General features: G+C 36.5%; 1 protein-coding gene across 1 annotated transcript in view; it reads right to left on the bottom strand.

The window, feature by feature from the left end:
• Positions 1–25,191, bottom strand: part of mtm (phosphatidylinositol-3-phosphate phosphatase) — a 211,435-nt gene that overhangs the window by 78,624 nt on the left and 107,620 nt on the right. The window contains exons 7-8 of the mRNA XM_090373306.1: positions 15,975–16,049; positions 8,043–8,231 (exon numbers count right to left, since the gene is read on the bottom strand). Of these exons, the coding sequence (XP_090229432.1) occupies positions 8,043–8,231; positions 15,975–16,049 (264 nt within the window). The remainder of the gene's footprint in view (positions 1–8,042; positions 8,232–15,974; positions 16,050–25,191) is intronic.

Raw genomic sequence — 25,191 nt, 5'->3', positions numbered from 1 at the left:
GCGCGATGTAAGAAGTGTAAGGAAATCAGGCGACAACTCAGCGTTGCTATGGGCCTATATGAGAGTTTGAAGGACAGGGTGGATGCTCTCGAAAGATCTAAATTGAGGTGCCCATCAGGCTCTCAGCTGCCCACATCAATGCCAGAGCTTGCATTGGTCATCGCGCAACACAGCAGCAACCCCCAAGGCAGAATGCGCTGGTCCCACAGGAACTAGTAGTTGTTGGTGACTACTGTCAGGGAGACGGGAAATATATTGTGTAAAAGGATAGGTGGAACAGGACCAGGGTATGTCTGCCAGGGGCAAAGGTTGATGACGTTGTAGAGCAGATATCATCTTTTAGGGGCAAAAAAGGTGATATAGCTGTACACGTTGGCACTAATGATATTAAGAGTAGGAGACCGGCAGAATTACTTAACAAGTACAGGTCACTGATGAAAAAAAGCCAAGAATTAGGGTTGAGTTTGAAAGTGTCTGCAATTCTGCCCAGACACGATAGGAGGGAGTATATGATGAGAGCCTTGTCGATCAATTCGGCCCTGGAAAGATTGTGCAAGGCTCAAGGGATAAAATTTTTTTCAGCCTTGACTGCACTTGTTAACAGGAGAGACTGCTTCTACAGGGATGGGATACACTTAAATAGAAAGGGTGCAAGAATATTTGCTGATGCTATCGAGGCAGTGTTAGGTGGGTCGGAAAACTGATAGCTTGGGGGGATACAAGGACTAATAGTTTAACAGTAGCCGTAGGCAGAGGTGAAGGTGATTCTTGCACAACTTCTATTAGAATAAGTAGCGACCTGGAGTGAGGGGTGTTGGGGGTTTCAGGGACGGATGGCAGTCATCGTGAAACAGGTGGGTATATGGGATGTGTTAGAGTAACTAAGAATAAGAATAGGTGCATGTATACTTGTATGTATACCAATGCTAGAAGTATAGTAAATAAATTTGATGAATTTGAAGTGTTGGTCAAGACATCAAAGGCGGATATTGTTGGGATATCAGAGACATGGTGTCACACAGATATAAGGAATGCCGAACTGGAATTTGGGGAGTACAATGTGTACAGAAAGGATAGACAGGATAGGAAAGGAGGAGGTGTTATGCTGTTAATAAAGAAAAACATAAAATCAAAAGAAGTGCATCCAGTTGATATAGATGAACAGTGCACTGTTGAGTCAGTTTGGTGTGACATAAGCACTGCGAAAGCAAAAATAAGAGTAGGAGTGTGTTATAGGCCTAATGACTTGAATGAGTACAATGAACAATTGTACAGAGAAATAGAGTGGGCTAGTAAATCGGAATGTCTTATAATGGGGGATTTTAACTTCCCAGATATTGACTGGAACTTGTGGGTTGGGCACTCACACACTAGTCAGACTTTTGTGGATTTATTGGATGAGTGTTTTCTGCAGCAGCATGTTCGAGAGGCAACCAGAGAAAGTAATACTCTTCATCTGGTTATCAGCAGTGATCATTCATATATTAGGAATTTGCAGATAAAAGAACCACTAGGTGGCAGTGATCACAGTGTACTGACGTGGTATTTACTTAAAGATTTAATTACCATCAGGGGTAAAGGAAAGGGTTTTTGCTTCCGTAAAGGCGAGTACAGTGGTCTCCGACAGTTTTTAAATTCTGTACAGTGGGATCAACTGACGATGTTACCAACAGTAAATTCTAAGTGGGAAGCATTCAAGGAATTAATCGTGGAAGCTACTAAAAGTTTCATACCTATTAAGAAATATTGTTCAAGGTTTAGGCCTAAATGGTTGTCAAATGAACTAATGAGACTCGTAACAGAGAAGAAAAATGCATGGGATGCATATAAATTATCAAGCGACTCAGAAGCCTATGGCAGATATAAGTTAATCTGTAATCAGGTGACAAAGGAGGTTCGGCAGGCGAAGGCAGATTACGAGAAATCCTTGGCAAAAGATGCTAAGAAAAACAGCAAGGATTTCTTTACTTATATAAACTCTAAAAGGAAGGGGATGAATCTGATTGGTCCACTTGACATCGATGGTTCGACTGTTGATGATCCTGCTCAGATAGCAAACAAACTGAATGAGTATTTTGCATCTACATTCACACATGAGGAATTATTAAGGTTTGAAAATGGCAGAAGGTTATCAAATTGTAGCAAGATACTTAATAATTTTGTAATAACTGAGAGCAAAGCGGAAGAGAAATTGTTGAAGTTAAACGTAAGAAAAGCACCTTGGGGGTGGATGGGATCTATCCAGTTATATTAAAGGAGGCGGCAAAGCAACTAAGCAAACCCTTAGCCATAATTATGAGAGCATCCTTGGACTCAGGGGAGGTTCCCACGGACTGGAGATGTGCAAATGTATCCCCAATTCACAAAGGGGGATCGAAGGGTGACACGAGTAATTACAGACCAGTTAGTTTAACTTCTGTTCCAGGTAAAATACTGGAGTCACTGGTTAAAGATGCATTGCAGGATCATCTAGACAAGACTGCAGCAATAATTCAGACACAGCATGGGTTTGTTAAGGGAAAGTCTTGTCTGACAAATTTGATAGGATATTATGATGTGGTTACAAAGGAACTGGATGCAAAAAATAATTTTGATATCATACATTTGGATTTCAGGAAAGCTTTTGACACTGTTGCGCATGGAAGACTATTGTACAAATTGGAGCAGAATGGTATTAAGGGTAAGTTGCTACAATGGATAAAAGGATGGTTAAGTGGGAGAAGACAGAGGGTGGTAATCAATGGGTGCTGCTCTTCTTGGAATAATGTTATTAGTGGTGTCCCACAGGGTTCGGTGTTAGGTCCACTGTTGTTTTGTATATTTATCAATGATATTGATGAAGGTATATCAGGCTTAATGTCGAAGTTTTCAGATGATACAAAGGTTGGCAGAGTTGTTAATGACAGTAATGGCAGTGTGCTACTGCAACAGGATCTAGATAATTTGGGCAGATGGGCTAAGAAGTGGCAACTGAAGTTTAACCTTGACAAATGCAAAGTACTGCATATGGGTAGAAGTAACCCCAGAGAAACGTACCAACTGTGTGGTACTACACTTAAGGTGGTAGAAAATGAAAAAGACCTGGGAGTAATTGTGCAGGCAGATATGAAGTTTTCTGAGCAATGCAGACAGGCTGCCAGGGCAGGTCATGGGGTTTTGTCAATGATATATAGGAATTTTGCTAGCAGGGAAAAGGAGGTGATTATCCCTCTGTATAAGGCAATGGTCAGGCCACGCCTTGAGTACTGCGTACAGGTCTGGAGGCCTCATTTTAGGAAGGATGTAGATTTGGTCGAGCGTGTACAGAGAAGGGCAACAAGATTGGTGAGGGGAATGAAGGGATCCTCTTACCAAGAGAGGCTTAAGTTCTGCAAATTGCAGTGGCTGGAGACTAGGCACCTGCGCGGTGATCTGATTGAGGTATATAAGGCCTTGAATGGGTTGAGCACGCTGAATTCTGATGGGATCCTTCCACTTGTTCAGATTACGAACCTAAGGGGGCATAAATTCAAATTAAGAAAAGACAGATGTAGAATAGATGTGCGGAAATTTGCCTTTAGCCAGCGGGTGGTTAATTGCTGGAACAAACTTCCATCTGTCGTTGTGGAAGTTGATAGGTTGAATAAATTTAAGGAGGAACTGGACAGGCATTTGGAGAGAATGGTGCGATTTTTTTTTTTTTTTTTTGTTGGCTGATGCTGCATAAGCTCATACATTTGCTTTCTTGCATTACATGCCACTACTACTACTACTATTTGGATGATGGGAAACACAGTAGACATACATTGTTTTTGATACCTTCTTGGTTGGCTATTTGCCAGCAATTGTGAGTTCCTGTTTGACATTGTGGATGACTTTCTTGATGCATACATTTTGAATGGATCTTTAATTCTGAAATGTTTGGGAACCAGATTCTCTGCCTTCCATACAATCAGAAAATATAGTTGTTCTTTGCTTTTCCATTCTTGTTCTTTCTTCATCAGGAAAACTATCCACAATAAAATAGAGATCATTAAAAAAAAAAAAATTACTTGAAATAAAAATCAATTTATTTTTTATTTTTTTATTTTTTTTATTTAGCTGGATAAAAAAAAAAGAAAAAAAAAGACAATGACTTCAAAAATTATAAAATTGAAATAATGGTAATTGAAGAAAACTACTTCAGGTTTGCCCTACTGTTCACCTATAGAGTAAACAGGCATACAGTAGCATTAGAATGGTTGCTTCAGAACTCAATTGGACAAAAAAAAAAAAAAAAAAAAAATTGGCCAAATTTTAACTGAAATTTTAGGAATGAGAAGACTCCAAGTTTATGAAGATGTTTTGAAAAAAAATTGAAGATTCAGACTTTGAGTACTGTAATTACTTGCAATGAAAGTCGGCTGTTCCAGTAGGACCCAGAAACTAAAAGACAGTCAATGCAATGGAAAATAAAACAATCCCCCCAGACCAAAAAGCATGTCAAAATCAAGATCAAAAACATGCTTCTTGTTTTCTTCAATATTAAAGGAATTATTATGGTTGAATATGTCACACCAAATCACACTGTCAATCAAACATACTACATTGAAGTGCTGACAAGGCTGTGTGAAAAAATTTGAAAGAAAAGAGATGAATTGTGGAAGGATGGTTGAATGCTCCATCAAGACAATGTTGCAGCGCACAACACACTCACTGTTCACCAGTTTCTGGCCGGGAAAAAAAAAAAAATCTTCTCTGTGCATGAACATGCAACTTACTCACCAGACCTAGCCATTTGACTTTTTCTTCCTTAAACTGAAGAGTGTACTTAAGAGAGCCCTCTAAGTACACCTGAAAGTCTTCAGTCTACTGAAGACATTCAGAAAAAAATGATTGAAGTGTTAAAAGAGCTTACAGAAAACGACTTCCAAAAATGTTTCTGTGCTTGCTGAAAGAAATGTATGGTACAGTGTGTGTACAAGCACAAGGCCATTATTTTCAAGAGGATAACTTGTAAGATACGAAATATTTCATTATATTTATTTTATTGAAATAGTCTCATTATTTAATAGCCACACCTTGTATGATGCAAGAAAGCAAAACGTATACAGCAAAAAAAAAGGGGGGGGGTTACCATCCCTTCCAATAATTTTACCACACCTTCCATAAATTTACTCAAAATACTATCCCCCTCCACAACACTCGGTGGAAGATTGCTCCAACTACCTTTGACTGAATGCAAATTTTTGCACATCTAATCTGCAACCACTCTTTTCCACTTTAAATCTATGCTCCCTTCTGTGTTTTAACCGAGAAAGAGTAAAAATGCCATCAGCATTTAGTTTACTTAACCCTTTTAAAGCCTTATACACTTCATTTAAGTCAAAACAGATGCCTAGTTTCTCAAGAATGCAATTTACAAGGAGTGTTCAATGAATTATCTACCTACCTATGAAGGAAATGAGATCGAGGCAAAAATCTGTTTATTTTTCAACATAACTGCCCTGAACTTCAACACACTTGTCCATTTCGTTGGCAATAAGAAAATAACAGACAAATAAAATTCTTTGTCATCATCTCAATCAAAGAATGCAGAAACAGCAAACTTCAGTTCATTATCATCAGCAAAGCAACGTCCACATATGATTTTCTTGGTGTTGAAACAGGAATTAGTCACTGGGCGCCAGATCCAGACTGCAAGGTGTACGATAAAATTCTGTAAAGTCAGTCTCTCAAAGCAGCAGCAGCAGCAGCAACAGCATGTGACCTGTGCACTGGTGCATTTGTCCTGAAGAAGCAGCACACCTCTGGAAAGTTTTCCACAGCATTTTTCCTTTATGGCATCATTTAGATTGTACAGTAGGGATACACGACTCCCCAGTGACTGTTCCAAGGAGTGAACGTACAAAATTCCCTCAACATTCCAAAAAAATGGTGGCCATAATCTTGCCAGCTGATGGTTGTGTCCAAAATTTTTTGGGTGCAGGAGAACCCTTGTGCCTCCATTGCATTGATTCTTGCTTTGTCTCAGGATCCCAGTGATGAACCCATGTTTCATCACCAACAACAATTCTGACCAATTCAATAAAGCTCTAAATTCTCCTAGCAACACTGTACTCTGAACTGGTTCTGCACAGGGGTCAGAAATCTGGGGACCCACCTTGTACTGACCTTAGTCATCCCCAAATGCTCATGGAGGATGGTTATAACTGCTCCCTCAGTTATGTCATATTCCCTAGAGATTTGGGATACCTTTAAATGTCTGTCATTCAGCACAAGGTTTGGCACATTTCTGGAGCCATTGTCAGAAGCCTTCCTGGATATGGATCATCTTCAATAGACTCTCTACCCCACTTGAACTATTTTGACCAGAATTTCACCTGTTACTCTGAAGGTGCACTGTTGCCATACACAGCCACCATTCTTTCATGAATGGCCTTTGTCCCATTTCCTTCTTTGGTGACTTGATGACTGAATGATGCTCCAATTTCAGCAAATCCATAATTCGATAGAGGTGTCTTCCTTCTTTCTGTTACAGCAGTACAACTTAAAAACAGTGGAATCAAAATTAGAATGATTCAAGTTGATATGCAGAAACATGATAAATCATGAATCACTGAAATATAACTATAAGTACCTTAGATAGACTATTTATTGAATGCCCCTCATACAGAACTGCAATCTTCCCTGGTAAGAACATCCTTTGTTCCCACAACTAATCTCGCTACTCTTTTCTGTACTCTTTCCAACAGATCATGTCCTTGAAATGAGGTTTACAAATCTGCATACCATATTCCAGGTTTTGCCTCTGTGTACAATAGGATGATCACTTCTTTGTCACTGCTGGAAAAGTTGCTATATATCATTGACAAAACCCCACGAGTTGTTATAGAAGCCTGTTTGTGTTGTTCAGAGAATTTCTCCACAATATCTTTTTCCTTATCAACTGCCTTGAGGTTTGGTATTCTATTCTGGGATTACTACTACCCAAACAAAGCATTTACCAGTGCCAAACCTCAACTGCCATTTTCCAGCCCATCTCCTTAGTTTATCTACATACATACTCTTGAAATTCATGTCTAGTAGACAATTTGTGATTCATCTTTCCCTCCTACTGTTAATATATGCAAGACTTCCTTGATGCTTTACTTTGCACTCTTGCCAAGGATTTCTCATATTCAGCCTTAGCCTATATAACCCCATGAGTAACTTGATTAGACAAGTTTGTACTTATTGCCCAACCCCTTGATAATTTATAATCATCCCAGGAATTTTAATTCTGTCACTGAGTTCATCAGTTCACCTGATCTTGAATAATACCTCTTGGTTGGATAAGGGAATTGTGAGATCCTGCTTTCACAATCCCTCTATCCAACATACTGATATATGTAATGTGATTATTCTCCTTCAGGAAAATATGGATTCAAGTAAGTTGTAAAAATGACTGCTTTTATCATGATGTATATGATTCTATTTAATTTTTCCAAAGTAGGAATTTCCTTTGTGCCAAAATAAACATTTCTAACTCAAAAGTTTAAATAAACTGTACAGCACTCATCGACGAAAAAAAAAAAAAAAACATTCAATGTGCCTGACAGGAAAGTAACAGTATCATACATGCAACTTTACATGCATTAATAGTTATGCTGAAAGTGAATTTTAATGATGAACATTTCCAAATTAATTTCTGTGGTGAAATGAAAAACAGTATGTGATATGAGATGACCAGAATACTTTGTATTGAGCAACTTATATATCATGCAAAGGAATTTTGGTGAATATCTGAAATCTCATCCTCTTTCTTTGTAAATTTCTAGTCTCATGATCTCAGATCCACACATATTTGCCAATGAGTTTGCTATCAAACTCATTCAGGTCTGTCATGTTATACTCCTACTCAGAAATGCAATAAAAAAAAAAAAAAGTAATATTGTTAAACTCCTACTCAGAAATGCAATAAAAAAAAAAAAAAAAAATTATTATTTTGCTTGTGAAAACAGAAGGCAAGTGGAAGGTTATCATGCAATGGATCTTTGCAGGCATTACAAACAAATTCAACAAAAGTATTAAAAAATACATACTTTATTGGCAACAGCATTTACACTTGGCCTAGCATCCATAATAAATATTTTATGAGACTGAGCATTTGCATCCATAATCATCTGAATATATCTTTCATCATCCTTGCTACGCTTTCCACTAACGCCTACTAAGGGCTGACCACAGCGGGTAATGGTTGCCTGACTTTCACGATGTATCCAAGAAAGAACCTAAAATAGTTAGTACAAATCTCAAAATTTCAATTATAAAAAAAAAAAAAGAAAGCATTTTTAAAAAAATTACCATATAACGGAGCTAAAGGATATTTTTAAATTACACAAGATTTTGAAGGCCTCTAATTTATGATAATTAAAATAATGTTGCAATGCCAAAATAATAATTCCTAAAAAAAGTGGTAGTGGAAGTAATTTTAAAACCAACTCTTCAGATTTGATTTTTACATGATATCCAGTTATTGGGGTGAAATAGTTTATTATTTTTTTTATTGTACTTTGTTGTAAGTACTAAATAAAAACTTCAACTCAATCACTCAAACTTTAACTAATTCAAATGATACTGTGGTTACAGGCCAAGGCAGAAAAAGTAATACATCTAATGTTTTGCTGGTATTTTATGTTAAGATGCTGACTGTTTACATATACATTTAAAACTGAAATAGTTTAAGCTAGGAAAGGACACTTGATTTACTAAACAATTAACAACTACAAAGCAGCAATAAAACTTTTAGCCACAAACATACAAGAATTATGGAAGCAGTAGAGCAGCAAGGTGATGAGCAAGTATAGAGAAAAGGCACCCACATTACTGGTTCAGGTCATTTCTCCCTCCATCAAACCATCCATAGCACACATTGAAATTCACATCTTAGGCTTCTGCTGCAATCATTATAAGTGCATCAAGTTTTGTGTCAGAATGGAGAAAATGGAACAGAAATAATCCATGAATTGCATTTGGTAATATCAGTGGTTGAAACATTTCCAAACCATCTGAGAAAGTGACCATTTGGCAATGAAGCTTCAAAAAATCCCATAATCAGAAGTCAATGGGATTTAAATTGGGCTTTGCACAGATCATTTATATCATTTATACCAATGCAGAATTGCTGAAACCATGCTAAAAACCATGCTACACTTCAATGGAAATGAAGTAGCACTTCTGTCAAGGCTGCCTGATTTACTTAAAATTCTTCCCCAAAGAAAAAAAGATCAATCAAAAATTGTGAAATCATACAGTAACCTTTTCATCACAGAGAGGAATTTCAATAAGAATGGGAATTCTTTAGAAATGAGTCTCATTTATTCAAACACATTAGCTAGCTAAGTCTAGGTTTTCATTTTACCTTGATAAACAAATGTTAACAAAATCCATCCTACTTGATCATTTTGGAGTTATTGACCAAGCAGTTTTGATCTTACATGGATGTAACTTTAATGTTTGGCCTCACTTGTGACTTTTAAAACTATCATCTGTAGAATTCTCCAAATACACTGTAAATGTTTAAACTTTATGGTGAAGTAATTTCTTGAACAGTTTCAGATATTTTCTGCAAACAGGAACTGTTTGCCTACCACTACTAGGGGCATTATGTACACACTTTTAAATGTTTTCAGAAGGGGGAATAAGTACTTAGTAAAGCGCCGGAAAAAAAACTGTTCTTCATTTTTATCTCTCTAATAGGTATCCCGGGACAGCAGAATCATATTTATATAATAACAAATTTTTGATTATTAGTCATTTCAGAGCAATTAAAATAGTGTTCACAACATTCATCCAACCTATCGTGCACATTTCTTTATTAATCAGTACCCAATATGTAAAATTTGCATTTCATGAACTTTTGCATGATGATTAAACAACATCTAAAAAAAAATTTTAATTCATCATGGAAAGTTATTTTATGCTCACAAGATATATCAATGACCTTCCTCAAATCAAATCCAATCCATAGTTTTGGCTACGTATACTACATTCCTTCCTCCTTGGGTGACTTAGCACTGTAGAAACACATGCAATTATTCAAAAAATACCACAGACTTCAGCCCTAGTTTGTGTTTGAGATCAACTTAAAAATATATAAGCATTAGAAGAATGGGCTTAGGAGACTAAGGCCTGAACTGTACTTATGCTCTTAATTATTCCAATTTCTCATTTACTCCTCTTTCATTTCTAACCATCCTCTACATAATTCTGTTTCCAAATACATCTCTCCAGTGCTTCCCTACATTTCTTCTCTATTTTCAATGTTCATATTTTTCATAATTTTTTTAAGTGACCGGTTTTGGTTTAATGGCATCTTTTATGATTTCAACAATAAGTTTTGTTCGCTTAATGAAAGAAGCCATTAAAATCAAACTCCAGGCTTTCTCTCACGCACTCTCTCTCATTTTTCTTGTCCTACCATGAAGCTGTTCTGCAACTCCCATTATATTTAAAAAATTTTTTTTTTCATATTTCCTTCCCTTTTCTGAGCATTGCAGATGTTTTCTTATTTTTCTTTAATTCTATGAAACTAAATCCCCAGTTTCATAGTCATGAACTTGGTCATCAGCAGTATATGATCACCCTTCATTGCAACCGACATCACTTTTTATGTGATGTCGGTTGCAATGAAGAAACCATGCTAAAAACCTGCTACACTTCAATGGAAATGAAGTGTAGCAGTGATAAAGTTCTGCTGTAAATCCAGTTTTTTCATCCATTCCCTCACTATCAGAAAGAAATCAATTATACATTCAAGCATTCAATTCCAACTATATCTAGTAATTTTGTGGCTGTCCCTTTTTTTATGAACCAGATATTTCCTATTTTTTTTAGGGCATTTTTGTTACAAGTTTAAAAAAGTCTTTGTCCTTTAGTATTTTTTCTTCCACACTCAAAATTTATTCTCGTTCAAGCCCATCCAGTTAACCATTAAAATCTCCCATTATAACTGACCTGTTGTTGGTAATAGTAGTAGTGGCAAATGATGCAAGAAAGCAAGCTTATATTCCAAGAATTTGTCTAGTTCTTGAATTTATCCTTTGTTATCATTAGTCCTTGAATTTATTCAAACCACTCACTTCCACAAAAACAGATGGAAGACTGTAGCAACAATCAACCACCTCCTGGCTGAAGGCAAATTTCAGTACATTCATCCTGCAACCATCCTTAACTTAAATTTATGTCCCCTCATGTGTGCAGTCTCAGCAACGGGAAAATTGCCATTCACATTCAGCTTACTCAATCCATTCAAGGTCTTAGAAACCTCAATCAGGTCACCCACAGGTGCCTAAGTCTCCAGAAGCTGCAATTTGCAGAACTGAATCCTTTCTAGGTAACCCCATCCTTCTGTTCCCTTCACCAATCAGGTTGCCCTTCTCTGCACCCATTCCGGCAAATCTACATCCTTTCTAAAGTGAGACCACCAGACCTGTATACAAAGGGATAATCACCTCCTTATTCCTGCTAGCAAAGTTTCTGTATATCACTGACAAAACACTATGAACTGTCCTGGCAGCATGTCAGGGAATTTCATGTCTGACTGCACAATTGCCTCCAAGTCTTTTTCATTCTCCACCACCCTGAGTTTAGTACCACACAGTTGATAAGTTACTCTGGAATTACTGCTACCTATGTGCAGTACCTTGCATTTATCAATGTTAAACTTCAACTGCCATTTCTCAACCCATCAACCCAATTTCCCTAGATACTGTTGCAGTAGCTCACCATGATTGACTGTCGTTAACCACCTTGCCAACCCTTTGTATCATCTGCAAACTTAGACATAATCTAATATAACTTCATCAATTTCATTGATAAATATCGAAAACAACAATGGAACCAGCACTGAACCCTGGGGAACTCCATTAATAACGTTAGTTCAATGATAGCAGTGCCGATTGATAACCACTATGTCTCCTTCCACTTAACCATTCCATTAATCATAGCAGTAACTTGCCCTTAATGCACATTGCTCCAGTTCGTACATCCTCTTACATGCAATAGTATCAAAAGCCTTCCTGAAATCCAAATATATGATGCAAAAATTATTTTTTGCATCCAGTTCCTTGGTCACTGCATCACAGTAACCTATCAGAATGGTTAAACAAGAATGCCCCTTGACAAATCCATACTGTGATTGCCTGTCCAAACGGACCTGCATTAATTCTTTAACCAGTGACTCCATTATTTTCCCTGGAACAAATGTTAAGTTAACAGGTCTGTAATTAGTCATGTCACCTTTTGATCCCCCCCTTCATGAATTAGGAATAGTTAATAGTTTATGTCCTAGGACAATTCAAATGTCTGCTTTTTCCCCCTTCCCTGTTATAGTGCAAAAAGCTGAAAATATACTGCTCTCACATTTAAATAGTCATTTCAACAATCCTTTCATTTATCATATCTTATAACTATTCTTTTATTATTACTCTAGATACAAAAAAATCAATTCCATTCATCACTTACTTTTCCAGTACAGCGTAAACCCTTCTAGGTACTTCCTCCTCCTTTCTATTTGGTTTAGCTAATCTTATTACATCCAGTTTCTGACATTATATATCAATCAATTTCTCATAATGCTAAACTTAAGACATTTACTGTTCATATAACCTTGTTCTGCCCAGGTTATTTATTCAATGTTACCATCCAGTTTTAATTTTAAGAATTTTCTTTAACAATGTAATAATCTACCATTGGCTTGCAGGGCATGTCATAGCTTCATCACTGCCCATTATCTAAATGTTTTCAAGGTTTCTGATGGGTTTCAAAGTTACTTTGGAAACAGGATGCTCAAAGTCCCCACTATACATTACCACAACTGACAATACTCTATTTACATAGCTTGGATGTAGGAGTTGGACTTTGTGAGAAAATTACAATGAAGTTATTCAACTCTCTGGCCACAGCTACATAGCATATTAAACAAAAATTTATTCATTTTTGAGCTCATTTATGAATTAATTTTTTATGAATTTAATTTTTGAACAATTTAAATATAAATTTAGTAATAACTTACACTGACAAAACACTGACACTAAGTTGTGTTAATGCCAAGATAACAACATAGAAAAGTAGTGCTATCAACTGCCTTTTTAAGAGTGGTATAATAGAACTGTTTGCAAAAAATAGCAAAGTTGTTAGAAGCCTTATCCACTGGGGTGATGATAAAGTTCTGCTGTAAATCCAAAATGGGTTTTTTAAGATAAGAATACTTCATGTGCAGATTATTATAAAGATTATAAGCCTCAGAAACTGTTTTTACAATGTCTTGGTATACAATGTTTATCCAATTTTGAAATGCTTCATGAGGTATCATATATTTGTATGCTAATTTATTGCAAAAATGCAAGATATTGAGATACAGATCTTTGTAGATGTTATTTAAATAAGCTTTAGGGATTGGCCTGAATTTGAATCCTTTTTCCATGCAAGCTTTGAGCAAGATGTGATAATACACTGTGCTGCCTAGTAGCATGTTGATCTTTCTTTAGCCTTCAAAACAGCCTGAATTTGACTAGGCATGGATTGAACAAGATGCTGAAAACGTGCAGGAATGGAGTACCATGCAGACACGAGAGTGTCACGCAGTTCCTTGAGATTCGACGGAGGTGTAGGCCTGCAGCAAACAGTCCTTTCCAGCTCATCCCAAAGATGTTCAATAGGATTGAGATCCACAGACTGCAGCAAAGAAAAGTCATTGTCATGTTCCTGGAACAATTCCATAGTGATTCGGGCTTTGTGCACCGGCACATTATTCTGCTGGAAGTAACCATCTGACAGGATAAACTTCAACATGAATGGATGCACTTGGTCAGAAACAATGTTTAGGTACGATGTGGCATTCAGACGTGAATCTATGGGTATCAATGGACCCAACGTGTGCAAAGAAAACATTTCCCACCCATAACACTGCCCCCACTAGCTTGCAGAGTAGTCGCCAGACACGACAGGTCCATGGATTCATGCCGTTTTTGCCAAATTCTGAGCTTGCCATCAACATGATGCACCAGGAACTTCGACTCGTCAGACCAAGCAACTGTTTTCCAATCCTTGATAGTCCAGTGCTGGTGTTGCTGTACCCACAGGCGGTGTGCTCTCTTGTTCTTCATTGATAACAAAAGTACGTGATGTGGCCGTCGGCTGTTATAGCCTATTCGCAACAAAGTGCGACTAGTGGTCAGTTACGATATTTTGTTCTGCACACCAAGGTTGTATTTTGATGTGATGCACGACATTGTGGCCTGCCTGTTTGCTTGCACAATTCTAGCCATCCTCCTCTGACCTCTCTCTCATCAACAAGCAATTTTCTTCCACAGGAGTGCCTTTGAGAGGATTTCTGTTCGTTGCACCACTCTCGATACACCCTCAAAACTGTGGTGCAAGAAAAGTTCAGGAGAACTGCCGTTTCAGAGATGCTTTGTCCAGCACATCTTGCACCTACTACCATGCCACATTCGAAGTTCATTAGATCACTCCTTTTCCCCATTCTTGCTATGGTTTGTACGCTTAACTGATACTAGAAAGGTTGTTTGCTGCATTTATATCCACAACTCTTGTCATGTGACTTTCAACGTTGTAGGACAGACCATGTGTGTGCACAGCAGGGGTGTACCTAATAAAGTGGCAGCACAGCATATGTCCATAATGTTGATCTACGAAAGGATATATGCGATTATTGCAGTGACATGGAGGATCTGAAAGCTGCAAATTGCCTAAGTTGGTAGCTAATGTTTTATATTTTAAGTCCAATAGGAGATTCATAGCTGAAACAGTGATGAATATTGAATCTAAAATTGCTATTCAATGCGAGAAAACTATTACAATTATTAAGCAAATGATGCCAAGGAATTTTATCAAACCAGCAATGCACAAATTTAATGATGCAATATTCATTGCTGTAAGTGGTGATGTTACCTATTCTAAAAAGCGAGATATCCTGAATGATATGTTTAAGCTGGACATTCTTGAATTTAAAATTATTAATAAAAGAAGTTAAGGCTTTAAGATACAGAGTCCTTAATGTTGAAAAGAAAAAAAGTAATATTGTGTACATCAAGAATAATGTCATCCCAAGAGCTTACAATATTGCTGAAATTATGGCAAATATGCCTGCAATGGCAAAACATTTTATTACCATGCTTGTATCAATGTTTGGTATCATTGAGGAAATGACTAAGATGAAATAATTTGTAAATACAATAGTTAGTGTTTAAACAACCATTACTTAAAAATATTTCGTTAAAAAATTTGTTATTAAGACCATATGGACATAAAAACTTATACACACAAATTTTCATAATAATCACGAAGGATATTATCATTAATGATAAAACCATGGTGGTGGAATTGTATAATTATATATATCTATATAATTATAGAAGGTTTTTCAAAAGTGCATAAAAAATTTTTGCAATGTATTCCAGGATTCAAAATAAAAAAGTCATACAAATGTGTCTGATTTCCAACATATGATGATATGGCTGTTTAAATTGTAAAAAGTAGATATAAAAAAATAAAAATTAAATAAGAATGTGTAGACAGTATTTAGTGAAATTTTTATTCAAACTAGGTATATGTCTGCTTATTCTTATTTACTTTATTTTATTATTTTTAACATTTGAAACCCCATATCCAATTTTTAAAATCCAAATAGCCATAGCTCCATAACCATTCAGAATCAGATATATGTGATTCCCCCCGCCACTTTATTTTACGCCCTAGAATATGCTCCAGAATTTTCTGCGCATACTTCTGAAACATCCTGTATATACAAGATATTTTAGTCAAAATAATTCTTTCTTTAAAATTATCATCACATTAAAGCATGTATTATTTCTAAAAGCAAGTTCATTCCATTTGTGTTGTATTCTACAGGTTGCCGAACTATGGTAAATCAATTTCATAATTGTTTTGCTTGTACCTGCTTAACACAAATGCGAAATAGATATAAAATTAAAAGTTTTTTAAATACATACTGGTATTCTTCCTCTGCTACGAAAATTTGCTACTGCTCTCAGATCTTCATCTGTTGCTGCTGCAGGAACAGCCAGCTAAAAAAACAATGACAGAAACAACTCAGCAAGTTCACTTTATTAGTAATTTAATTCATCTTTATCAAATAGTATTAAAATTTTAAGGACTGACCACTTAGACGGTGTTTACAGTTTTCCAAATGTTAACCAAATTGTAGTAAAACTGATGTTATTTTATTTACACCTTATTTTGAACTGAATAAACTGATATTTGTTTTTTTGTATTATTTTTCACTCAATACAGCTTACACCCACTTACTCTATTATGTACTGCACTTTTGTGGAGATCAATCTAATGTCCTGGTGACTTTTTAGCACTCCTCAGGGCTAAACTACCAGTTGGGGTCCTCCAACTGTTTGTTTAGTTTTCCTTGTGATAAAATTTTGTTATACTCCATATTATTTTTTATTTTTTGGCATCCATCCAAAAAACTGAATTGCAAACTTCTGTGGGGGGGGGGGGAACTGAGGCATTATTCTACTTAAGTAATTCCTATTACCTCAATAGATTATTTTTACTTGGTGTTTTCTTGTAATAATGGTGATATCCTCCTCAGTTCAAGGATATCAAGTGAATGAAAAGAAGAGAAGATACTCTGTTGAACATTCATCTTCTCTGCTGGAGGTGGGGAAGATGAATATTGGCAACATAAGCAGTTGTTTATGTTGTGAACATAAACAACAATGGTTTACAACATAAACCTTTCATAAAACGTTGATGGGGATGCCATTCTTAAAACCTATTTAATGGTAGATAATTCATCTTCCAGCAGATGGGACTACAAATCTGGAAAGCCAACCTTTTTACAATTCTAGCTTTGGTATTAAGACAGTCAGAATTTAAATGCAGGACTGTGCTGATTCAGTATTCTTCCTGTACATATATTTATATATAAATACTGTTGTTGCTAAAGTTTAACAAGTATGTAGACACAAAAGGGATTTGTTCTCCAATTCTCCAGGATGAAGTCAATGTTTGCATTCAAGTTGTTAATAGTATGAACCAGAGCTGTAATGCTCAATACGTTCTACGTTGATATCAATATTTGTACAATAAGAGAAAGTTGTTAATGTAAGAGAGGAAGTTACCTAATACATATTTCCATTTCCTAACCCTTCTCTGGTATAGTTTCATACTGCTAGGACATCAAAATACTAAAAACATAACTCAGGTGTACATGTATAACTGGGTATGAACTTGGCCTTGAAGCTGGCTACAAGTTTCACCAAGGAGTGACACAGTGGATCCCTATGCTTAACCCATTCTTTAAGAATGTAGGAAGAAACCTGGAACTGAAAACAGGCTAAGCCAAAACATGAATGAGAAGCATAATATCACTAATAGATAAAGATATAGAGTGTACTCTGTAAAGGTCTTGATCAAACTGTTTGCCAAACTGGTTTTTGCACTGCTTCTACTGGATAATACAGAACACTAAAAAGCAAGGTGCTGGAAATTACAAAGCCTGCTGGAGATCCATGGGAAAACAAATACATGGGTTGTGTTAGGGTTATTACAATCAAAAACAGGTACATATATAATTGTTTATACACTAATGTCAGGAACATAGTAAATAAATTTGAAGTCCAAATTAAGTCAGAAAATGCAGAGATAGTAGGGCTGCTGGAAAATGGTTCCACTCAGACATAAGCAATGCAGAATTTGAATATGGTTTTGTTATTTGTTTTTTTTAGGAGCATTAGCAACTAAGGCCATAATTGCACCGGGGATATGCGGTGGTCATTCCCTGACCTTTCCGCATCCTCTGTATTTGGTGGTCATGGGCTCAAACCCCGGTCTAATCAAGAAGTGTGTGCTACGCACTGCCGCTCCTGCCCACCTGGCAATGGAGGCGCCGTTTGAATATGGTGAGTACAATGTGTACAGGAGAGACAGAATGGGGTGAGAAGTAATGCTCTCTGTCAAGGAGCACATAGAATAAAGGCAGTGCACCCAAATGATGTGGGCAACTAGTGCAATGTTGAGTCAGTTTGGTGTAACATAAGTACTTTGAAAACTAAAATGAGAGCAGGAGTGTGTTATAGGCCTAATCACTGTGACGAGTACAACAAACATCTGTACACACAAATATAGTGGACTAGTAAATAAGAAAAGACTGTCTTATAATGGGGATTTTAATTTTACACATACTGACTAGTACCTGAGTTGGTCACTCATACAGTAGCGGAAATTTTCTGGATTTATTGGATGACTGTTTTCTACAATAGCATGTTAGAGAAGCAACAAGAGAAAGAGATACTCTTGATCTGATTATCAGCAGTGACTCACCATGCGATAACTACTGTCAAAGGTAAGGAAAAGGGATTTTTCTTTCGTAAAAGTGAAAGGCAGCTTTTAAATCTTTTCAGTGGGAAAATGCATGGGACAATTATAAAATATCAAGGAAGATGGAATCCTACAGCAAATACAAATTAGTCCACAATCAAGTAACTAAGGGGGTTAGGCAGGCTAAGGCAGATTGTGAGGAGTGCTTGGCTAAGAATGCAAAGAAAAGTAGCAGAGAATTATTTGCTTATATTAATACTAGAAGAAAAGGGATGAACAACATTGGCCCATTAGATGTGAATGCAGTAACTATCAATGCTCCTCTTCAAGTTGCTGATAAACTAAATAAATATTTTGCATCTACATTCAGGTATGGAGAGATTTCTAGAAATAGGGACACAAGAAGTAGACACCAAGTTATACCTGGGAGCTAAATGATTTTGTTAAAATTGAGAAGAAAATAGAAGAGAAATTGCTAAAGCAGTAAGCAAAACCTTGGCTATAAGAACATCCTTAGATTCATGGGAGGTTCCTAGTTATTCCTTGAGCAGCATGGTGTATAGGTAAACTGTGTTTGAAGATGATAAAGCATATCAAACATATGTTGGTATAATTATGTTTATTTCCAATTTGAAAATATGTATACCTAATGGAGTCAAACAATTTGTGGTATTTTATTACCACTTCTTCAGTGACTGCAAAAACATTAACTAAGAGTTATTTTTATAGAATTCTTAAAATTTTTAAGATTTTTTTTATTTTTTAATTTACAAGTTGTTGTGACTGAAGTGACCTATTGTGATGGTGATACTGCAAAGACAGCTGGTAATTGTCCACATATTATTATTATTTACATATATAAAATTAACCTTAAAATAAAATTCTTCAAATTAGATATAAGTTTCATACTCTTTTTGCAGTTACTGAAGGAGTAGTAAGGAAATACCATGAAACACTTGACTCCATTATGTACAGAGAGTCAAAACTTGGTTATAATGAGCATGGAAATAACGAGATCAAGGCTTTGTATAAGTATAGTGCAAAAGCATCAGTAATACAGCCAAATCTGAATGAACAGAACATTAGCAAAGCAGCATCGTTTCAAGTTATATCTCATATTGTGAATACCTTCACAACGAGTTGCCACGATATTGCACTACTTCGAATAAGTAACGCTTCACCTGAAGAGAAGACCAATGTTACTTATTCTCAGATGGATACCACCACCCATTATACGAGATCGTGGCTGTAACGAGCAAAAAGCCATAATGATTTAAATTTATGCATATTCCTATACAATCGCTCACTGTTATAACGAGTGTACTACATGGATATACCAAACAAATTTTGGTAACTATGCAAACATTCTTAATTGCACGGGTAGTCGAAAAAAATCCAATCCTTGGAATAGATGAAAATGAAAAGGGTGACTTAGCTCTATAACCACCTGCATTGGATTAGCGGCCAGTTTATGACCTTTTCCTTCCGAGGATGGGGGCTATACAATATCGCATTACCCTATTTACAGATAGTCTTGTATTCACTGAACCACAAATTTATTTCGGGACTTCTAAGAACTCTGTATGCAGATCACTTTTTCATTTTAAAGTAAAATCAGTTAGAAACAAACCTTTCCTTCGGAAACATGTCTATTAACAAAAGAAAGTGACTCTAGATTCGCAAAAAAGTCGAAATTATTCATGAATTAGAACGTGGTGCAAAAAAGGTTGAAGTGGGTAAAAAGTTTTTTGTCCTCTTCAAGTGTATCAACATTGTGGAAGAATAAAGATGTTTACATATCAGCACTGAAAAAGAATATAGCCGAAAAAAAAATAATAATTTTTTTTTGAAATTGCGGGGTTACAAACGATGAAGCATTGCATCAATGGTTCGCCACACAAAGAAGTGCTGGATTTTCAATAGACGATCTGACCTTGAAGCCTCAAGCGGAAAAATTTGCTAAACAATTTGGATGTGACGATTTTATGTGTAACAACGGTTGGCTGGATCGATTTAAAAACTGACATAACATCGTTTATGCAAAAATTATTGGAGAGTCTTGATCTGCAGATCCAATAATGGCAAATGAGTAGACTGAGAGTGTTTGGGCAGAAATTAGGAAAGGTGACAATGACGAAGACATCTACAACAGTTGTGCTACTGCAACAGGATGTAGAAAATTTGGGTAGATGGGCAATCTGTTAAACTCCATCATCATTGGCAACTGAAGTTTATCACTGACAAATGCAAATTACTGCATATGGGTAGAAGTAACCCCAGAGGAACGTACCAACTGTGTGGTACTACACCTTAGGGTGGTAGAAAATGAAAAAGACCTGTGAGTGATTGTGCAGTCAGATATGAAGTTTTCTGAGCAATGCAGACAGGCTGCCAGAGCTGATCATGGGGTATTGTCAATGATATACAGGAATTTTTGTAGTAGGGAAAAGGAGGTGATCATCCCTTTGTATAAGGCAATGGTCAGGCCAAGCCTTGAATACTGTATACAGGTCTGGAGGCTTCATTTTAAGAAGGATGTAGAGTTTCTTCTTGAGTATAACCCCATGGGCTCACAATCAGGTGAGTATGGGCTTAGCACACCCAGGGTCCTCAGCTGGATATCATCATTCTTCTCTTTCTTGGTGATTCCCTTCTACTTCTCTCTCTCTCTCTCTCTCTCTCTCTCTCTCTCTCTCTCTCTCTCTCAGGGTAATTCAGAATTTTTTTTTGGCTGGTGCAGCATAAGCCTAAGGCTTCCTTGGACCACATGGCTAATAATAATAATGTAATGTACAGTGAAGGGCAACAAGATTGGTGAGGGGAACAAAGGGGTTTTCTTACCAAGAAAGGCTTAAGTTCTGCAAATTGTAGTGGCTGGAGACTAGGCACCTGCAAGGTGATCTGATTGAGATATATAAGGCCTTGAATGGGTTGAGCATGCTGAATTCTGATGGGGTATAAATTCAAATTGAGGAAGGACAGTTGTAGAATAGATGTGTGGAAATTTGCCTTTAGCCCAGCAGGTGCTTAACTGTGGGAACAAACTTCCATCTGTCACTGTGGAAGTTGATAGTTTAAATAAATTCAAGGAGGAACCGGGCAAATGCTTAGAGGGAATGGTTGTGTGAAATTGTTTTTTTTTTTTTTTTTTTTTTTTTGTTGATGCTACATAAGCTCATAACGTTTGCTTTCTTTCATAACATGTCTCTATTACTATTACTACAACGCCAACAAAATGACTTTTTTTATAAATTGACACCTGATAATACATTTAAATTCAAAAGGGAAAAATGTGTTGGTGGGGGTAAAAATCAAAGGCTCGCTTGACGGTGCTCGTATGAGCAAATATGACAGGTACAGATAAAAAAAAAAACTGTGTTATCGGAAAATTGTTCAAAAACGTAAGGAAACTTCCTGTGGATTAGATTGCAAACAAGAAAGCTTGGATGACTTTGGATATTTTTTCAGCAATAAGTAAATGATTGGAATAAGGAGCTATTCAAAAAAGAAGAAAAATATTTTATTGTTAGTTGATAACTATCCTGGACATCCCCAGATTCAAAATCTGTCCAACATTAAGCTAGTGTTTCTGCCTCCCAATGCGACGTCAATTTTACAACCAATGGACACAGGTGCAATCAAGAGTTTGAAAGGATTTTATAAAAGATTTCTATTATTCTATAAATTTATTGAATGATGTGTGGAACAACTTTACTTCGACAACCATATCGAATTGCTTCAAGAAATCTAAATTAAATTCAAATGAAATTTCAATTGTAGATGAAGATGGAAACGAAGAAAACAACTTAACATTATCCAAATGGTTGCTATGTAACAACATTGTAGGTTTTAATACAGATAACATCGATGAATTTGTACGAGCCAATGACAACTTATTAACTAGTGGTCTTCTTACAGAGATGACATTGTAGATGCTGTGCTCAACAAAGATGATAATGACGATGGTAAAGACAATGATGATATGATGACAACTGAAAGTCAATCAAAATCAATACTGACAATCTCACAAGATGCAATGGACACATCAGTCAATATTTTTGAAAGGAACTATGACAAGTAATGAGACTTATGCATTGAGTGTTTTAAGGGGAAACTTAAGAAATATCAAAGTGAAATCTTAAAACAATCATCAATTTTAAGTTTCATAAATAAAGACTAACGAAATAGTTTAGTATTAAGTGTATGGTTTTAAAATTAGACAAATAAATTGTGTTTAATATTAAGTGTATTGCAGTTTATACAAGCATATTAATACAAATAATATGTAGGTATATACTTATATTTTTTTTCTCTCTCTAATATTTGTTTTGTTTTTTGAATATCTTTTTATCAAGTTATTGAGAATTTAAAAAAAAAATAGGAGGTACATTTAACTCATCACTGATATAAAATGTTCATTGTTTAATGGCCCCAGGCATTCCCAATCTAAGTTAGCATTAATAGAGGTATACGATGCAAGAAAGCAAGCTTATGCAGCATCATGCAAAAAAAAAAAAAAAATCCCATTTCACCCCTCCATTCGTTCCAAATGCCTGTCCAGCTCAGCCTTAAATTTATTTAGGCTATCAACTTCTGCAACAAAAGATGGAAGCCTGTTCCACCAATCAACTACCCGCTGGCTAAACGCAAATTTCCGCACATCTGTTCTACAACTGTCTTTCCTCAATTTGAATCTGTGCTCCCTCAGGTTCTTAATCTGAGCAACAGGAAGAAGCCCATCAGCATTCAGCTTGCTCAACCCATTCAAGGCCTTATACACCTCAATCAAATCACCTAACAGGTGCCTACTCTCCAGGCACTGCAATTTGCAGAACTTAAGCCTTTCTTGGTAAGAGCACACCTTTGTTCCCCTCACCAATCTTGTTGGCCTTCTTTGTACTCGTTCTAGCAACTCTACATCCTTCCTAAAATGAGGCCTCCAGACCTGCACACAGTACTCTAGGTGTGGCCTGACAATTGCCTTGTATAACAGGATAATCACCCCCCCCCCCATCCCTGCTAGCAAGACTCCTATATATCATTGACATGACCTCCACCCTAGGTGTCTTTTTTATGTTTAACTTCAACAATTTCTCCTCCACTTTGCTCTCAGTTATTACAAAATCATTCAGCTCCCTGTTAGAGTTTGATAAACTTCTGGCACTCTGCCTCGGGCTTGGATCAGAGTACAAAATACAAAAACCTTGGGAGGTGCAATATGGCCACAGAAGCCGATGTGCCAACAACTAACAAAAAAGAAGAAAAAAAAAAAAAAAAAGAAGAAAAAAAAATAGTGTATTTTATGTCAGAGGTTCCCAAACTTTCTTGGTTCGTGGCGCCCTTAGTGTCTCAGCAATTTTTTCACAGTGCACCTATAACAAAAGAAATACTTAACAGTTCCGTTTATTAAGTAGTTAGGTCCAAACAACTTAATAAGAAATGTTGAAACTGTGAATTATCTCAAGCTAATAGTTCGTGTGGTGTCCGACAGATGTCAAGTACGCTGTGTTTCCCTCAAAAATTTAAAATATTCCGTGGCGCACAGTTTCGGAACTGCTGTTTTATGCAATATACATTTAATTCCCTAATTATTTTCATTATCTTTTACATTGTATACAGTTAAAAAGTTATTTAAAAGGTATTTTTAAAATTCTTTATGGACATTCCAGAAGATCAAGGACCAATTATAATTTTTCCTATTGATTATTATATTCTATTAACGCGTTTCCGTTTTGCCCGAAGCACTCGAGGGATGAATTAATCACATTAATCGAGGCCAGCCTATACATGCACCTGTTTCTACTTAGTTACCCAAACACAGCCCATGTCTTTATTTGTTCCATTATGACTCTTACCAAGAGAGGCTAAAGTTCTGTTGTTGTTATTTGGTTTTTAGGAGCATTAGCAATTAAGGCCATATTGCTCCGGTGGTCATTCCCCGACCTTTCCGCATCCTCTGTATTTGGTGGATCACGGGCTCAAACCCCAGTTTAATCAAGAGTCATGTGCTACGCACTGCTGCTCCTGCCGCTTAAGTCCTGCAAATTGCAGCATCTGGAGACTAGGCACCTGCGAGGTGATCTAACTGAGGTGTATAAGGCCTTGAATGGGTTGAGCAAGCTGAATTCTGATGAGATTCTTCCACTTGTTCAGATTACGAACCTAAGGGGGTATAAATTCAAAGTGAGGAAAGACAGATGTAGAATACGTGTGTGGAAATTTGCCTTTAGCCAGCGGGTGGTTAATTGCTGGAACAAACTTCCATCTGTCGTTGTGGAAGTTGATAGGTTAAATAAATTTAAGGAGGAACTGGACAAACATTTAGAGGGAATGGTTGTGTAAAAAAAAAAATTTTTTTTTTTTTTTTTTTTGGCAGATGCTGCATAAGCTCATATGCTTGCTTTCTTGCATCACATGCCACTACTACTACTACTCCCAGCAGTCCTGGAAATCTCCATTGCCTTGCTTTTCAGGCTGCTGCTCATTCTAATAGAAGCAGTGCAAGAATCACTTTTGCCTCTGCCTGCAACCACTGTTAATCTTTTAATCTGTGTATCCCCCCCCCCCAAGCTAGCAGTTTTGCTCGATATAGTGAGTAACAGTTATAACAAGGAAATTGTGAATCCCTTGATGCTCGTTATAACCAAGATCGACTGTATTTCCAATTTATAAATAAACATAATTATACCAAAGAAGTTCCCACAGATTGGAGGTGTGCAAATGTGTCTCCTATTCACAAAGATGGATCAAAGGGAAAAGTCATCAATTATAGACCTAAGTTTGCTTTCTGTTCCAGGGAAAACAATGGAGTCAGTGGTTAAAGAAGTACTGCAGGAATGGAATTATATGGAAATAAATGCATGGGTTTGTTAA

This window comes from Mastigoproctus giganteus, chromosome 5 (genome assembly GCF_048544385.1).
Source record: "Mastigoproctus giganteus isolate SK-2022 chromosome 5, ASM4854438v1, whole genome shotgun sequence".
NCBI lineage: Eukaryota > Metazoa > Arthropoda > Arachnida > Uropygi > Thelyphonidae > Mastigoproctus > Mastigoproctus giganteus.
The sequence above is the reverse complement of the archived record's forward strand: the minus strand, read 5'-3'. Positions and strand labels throughout refer to the sequence as shown.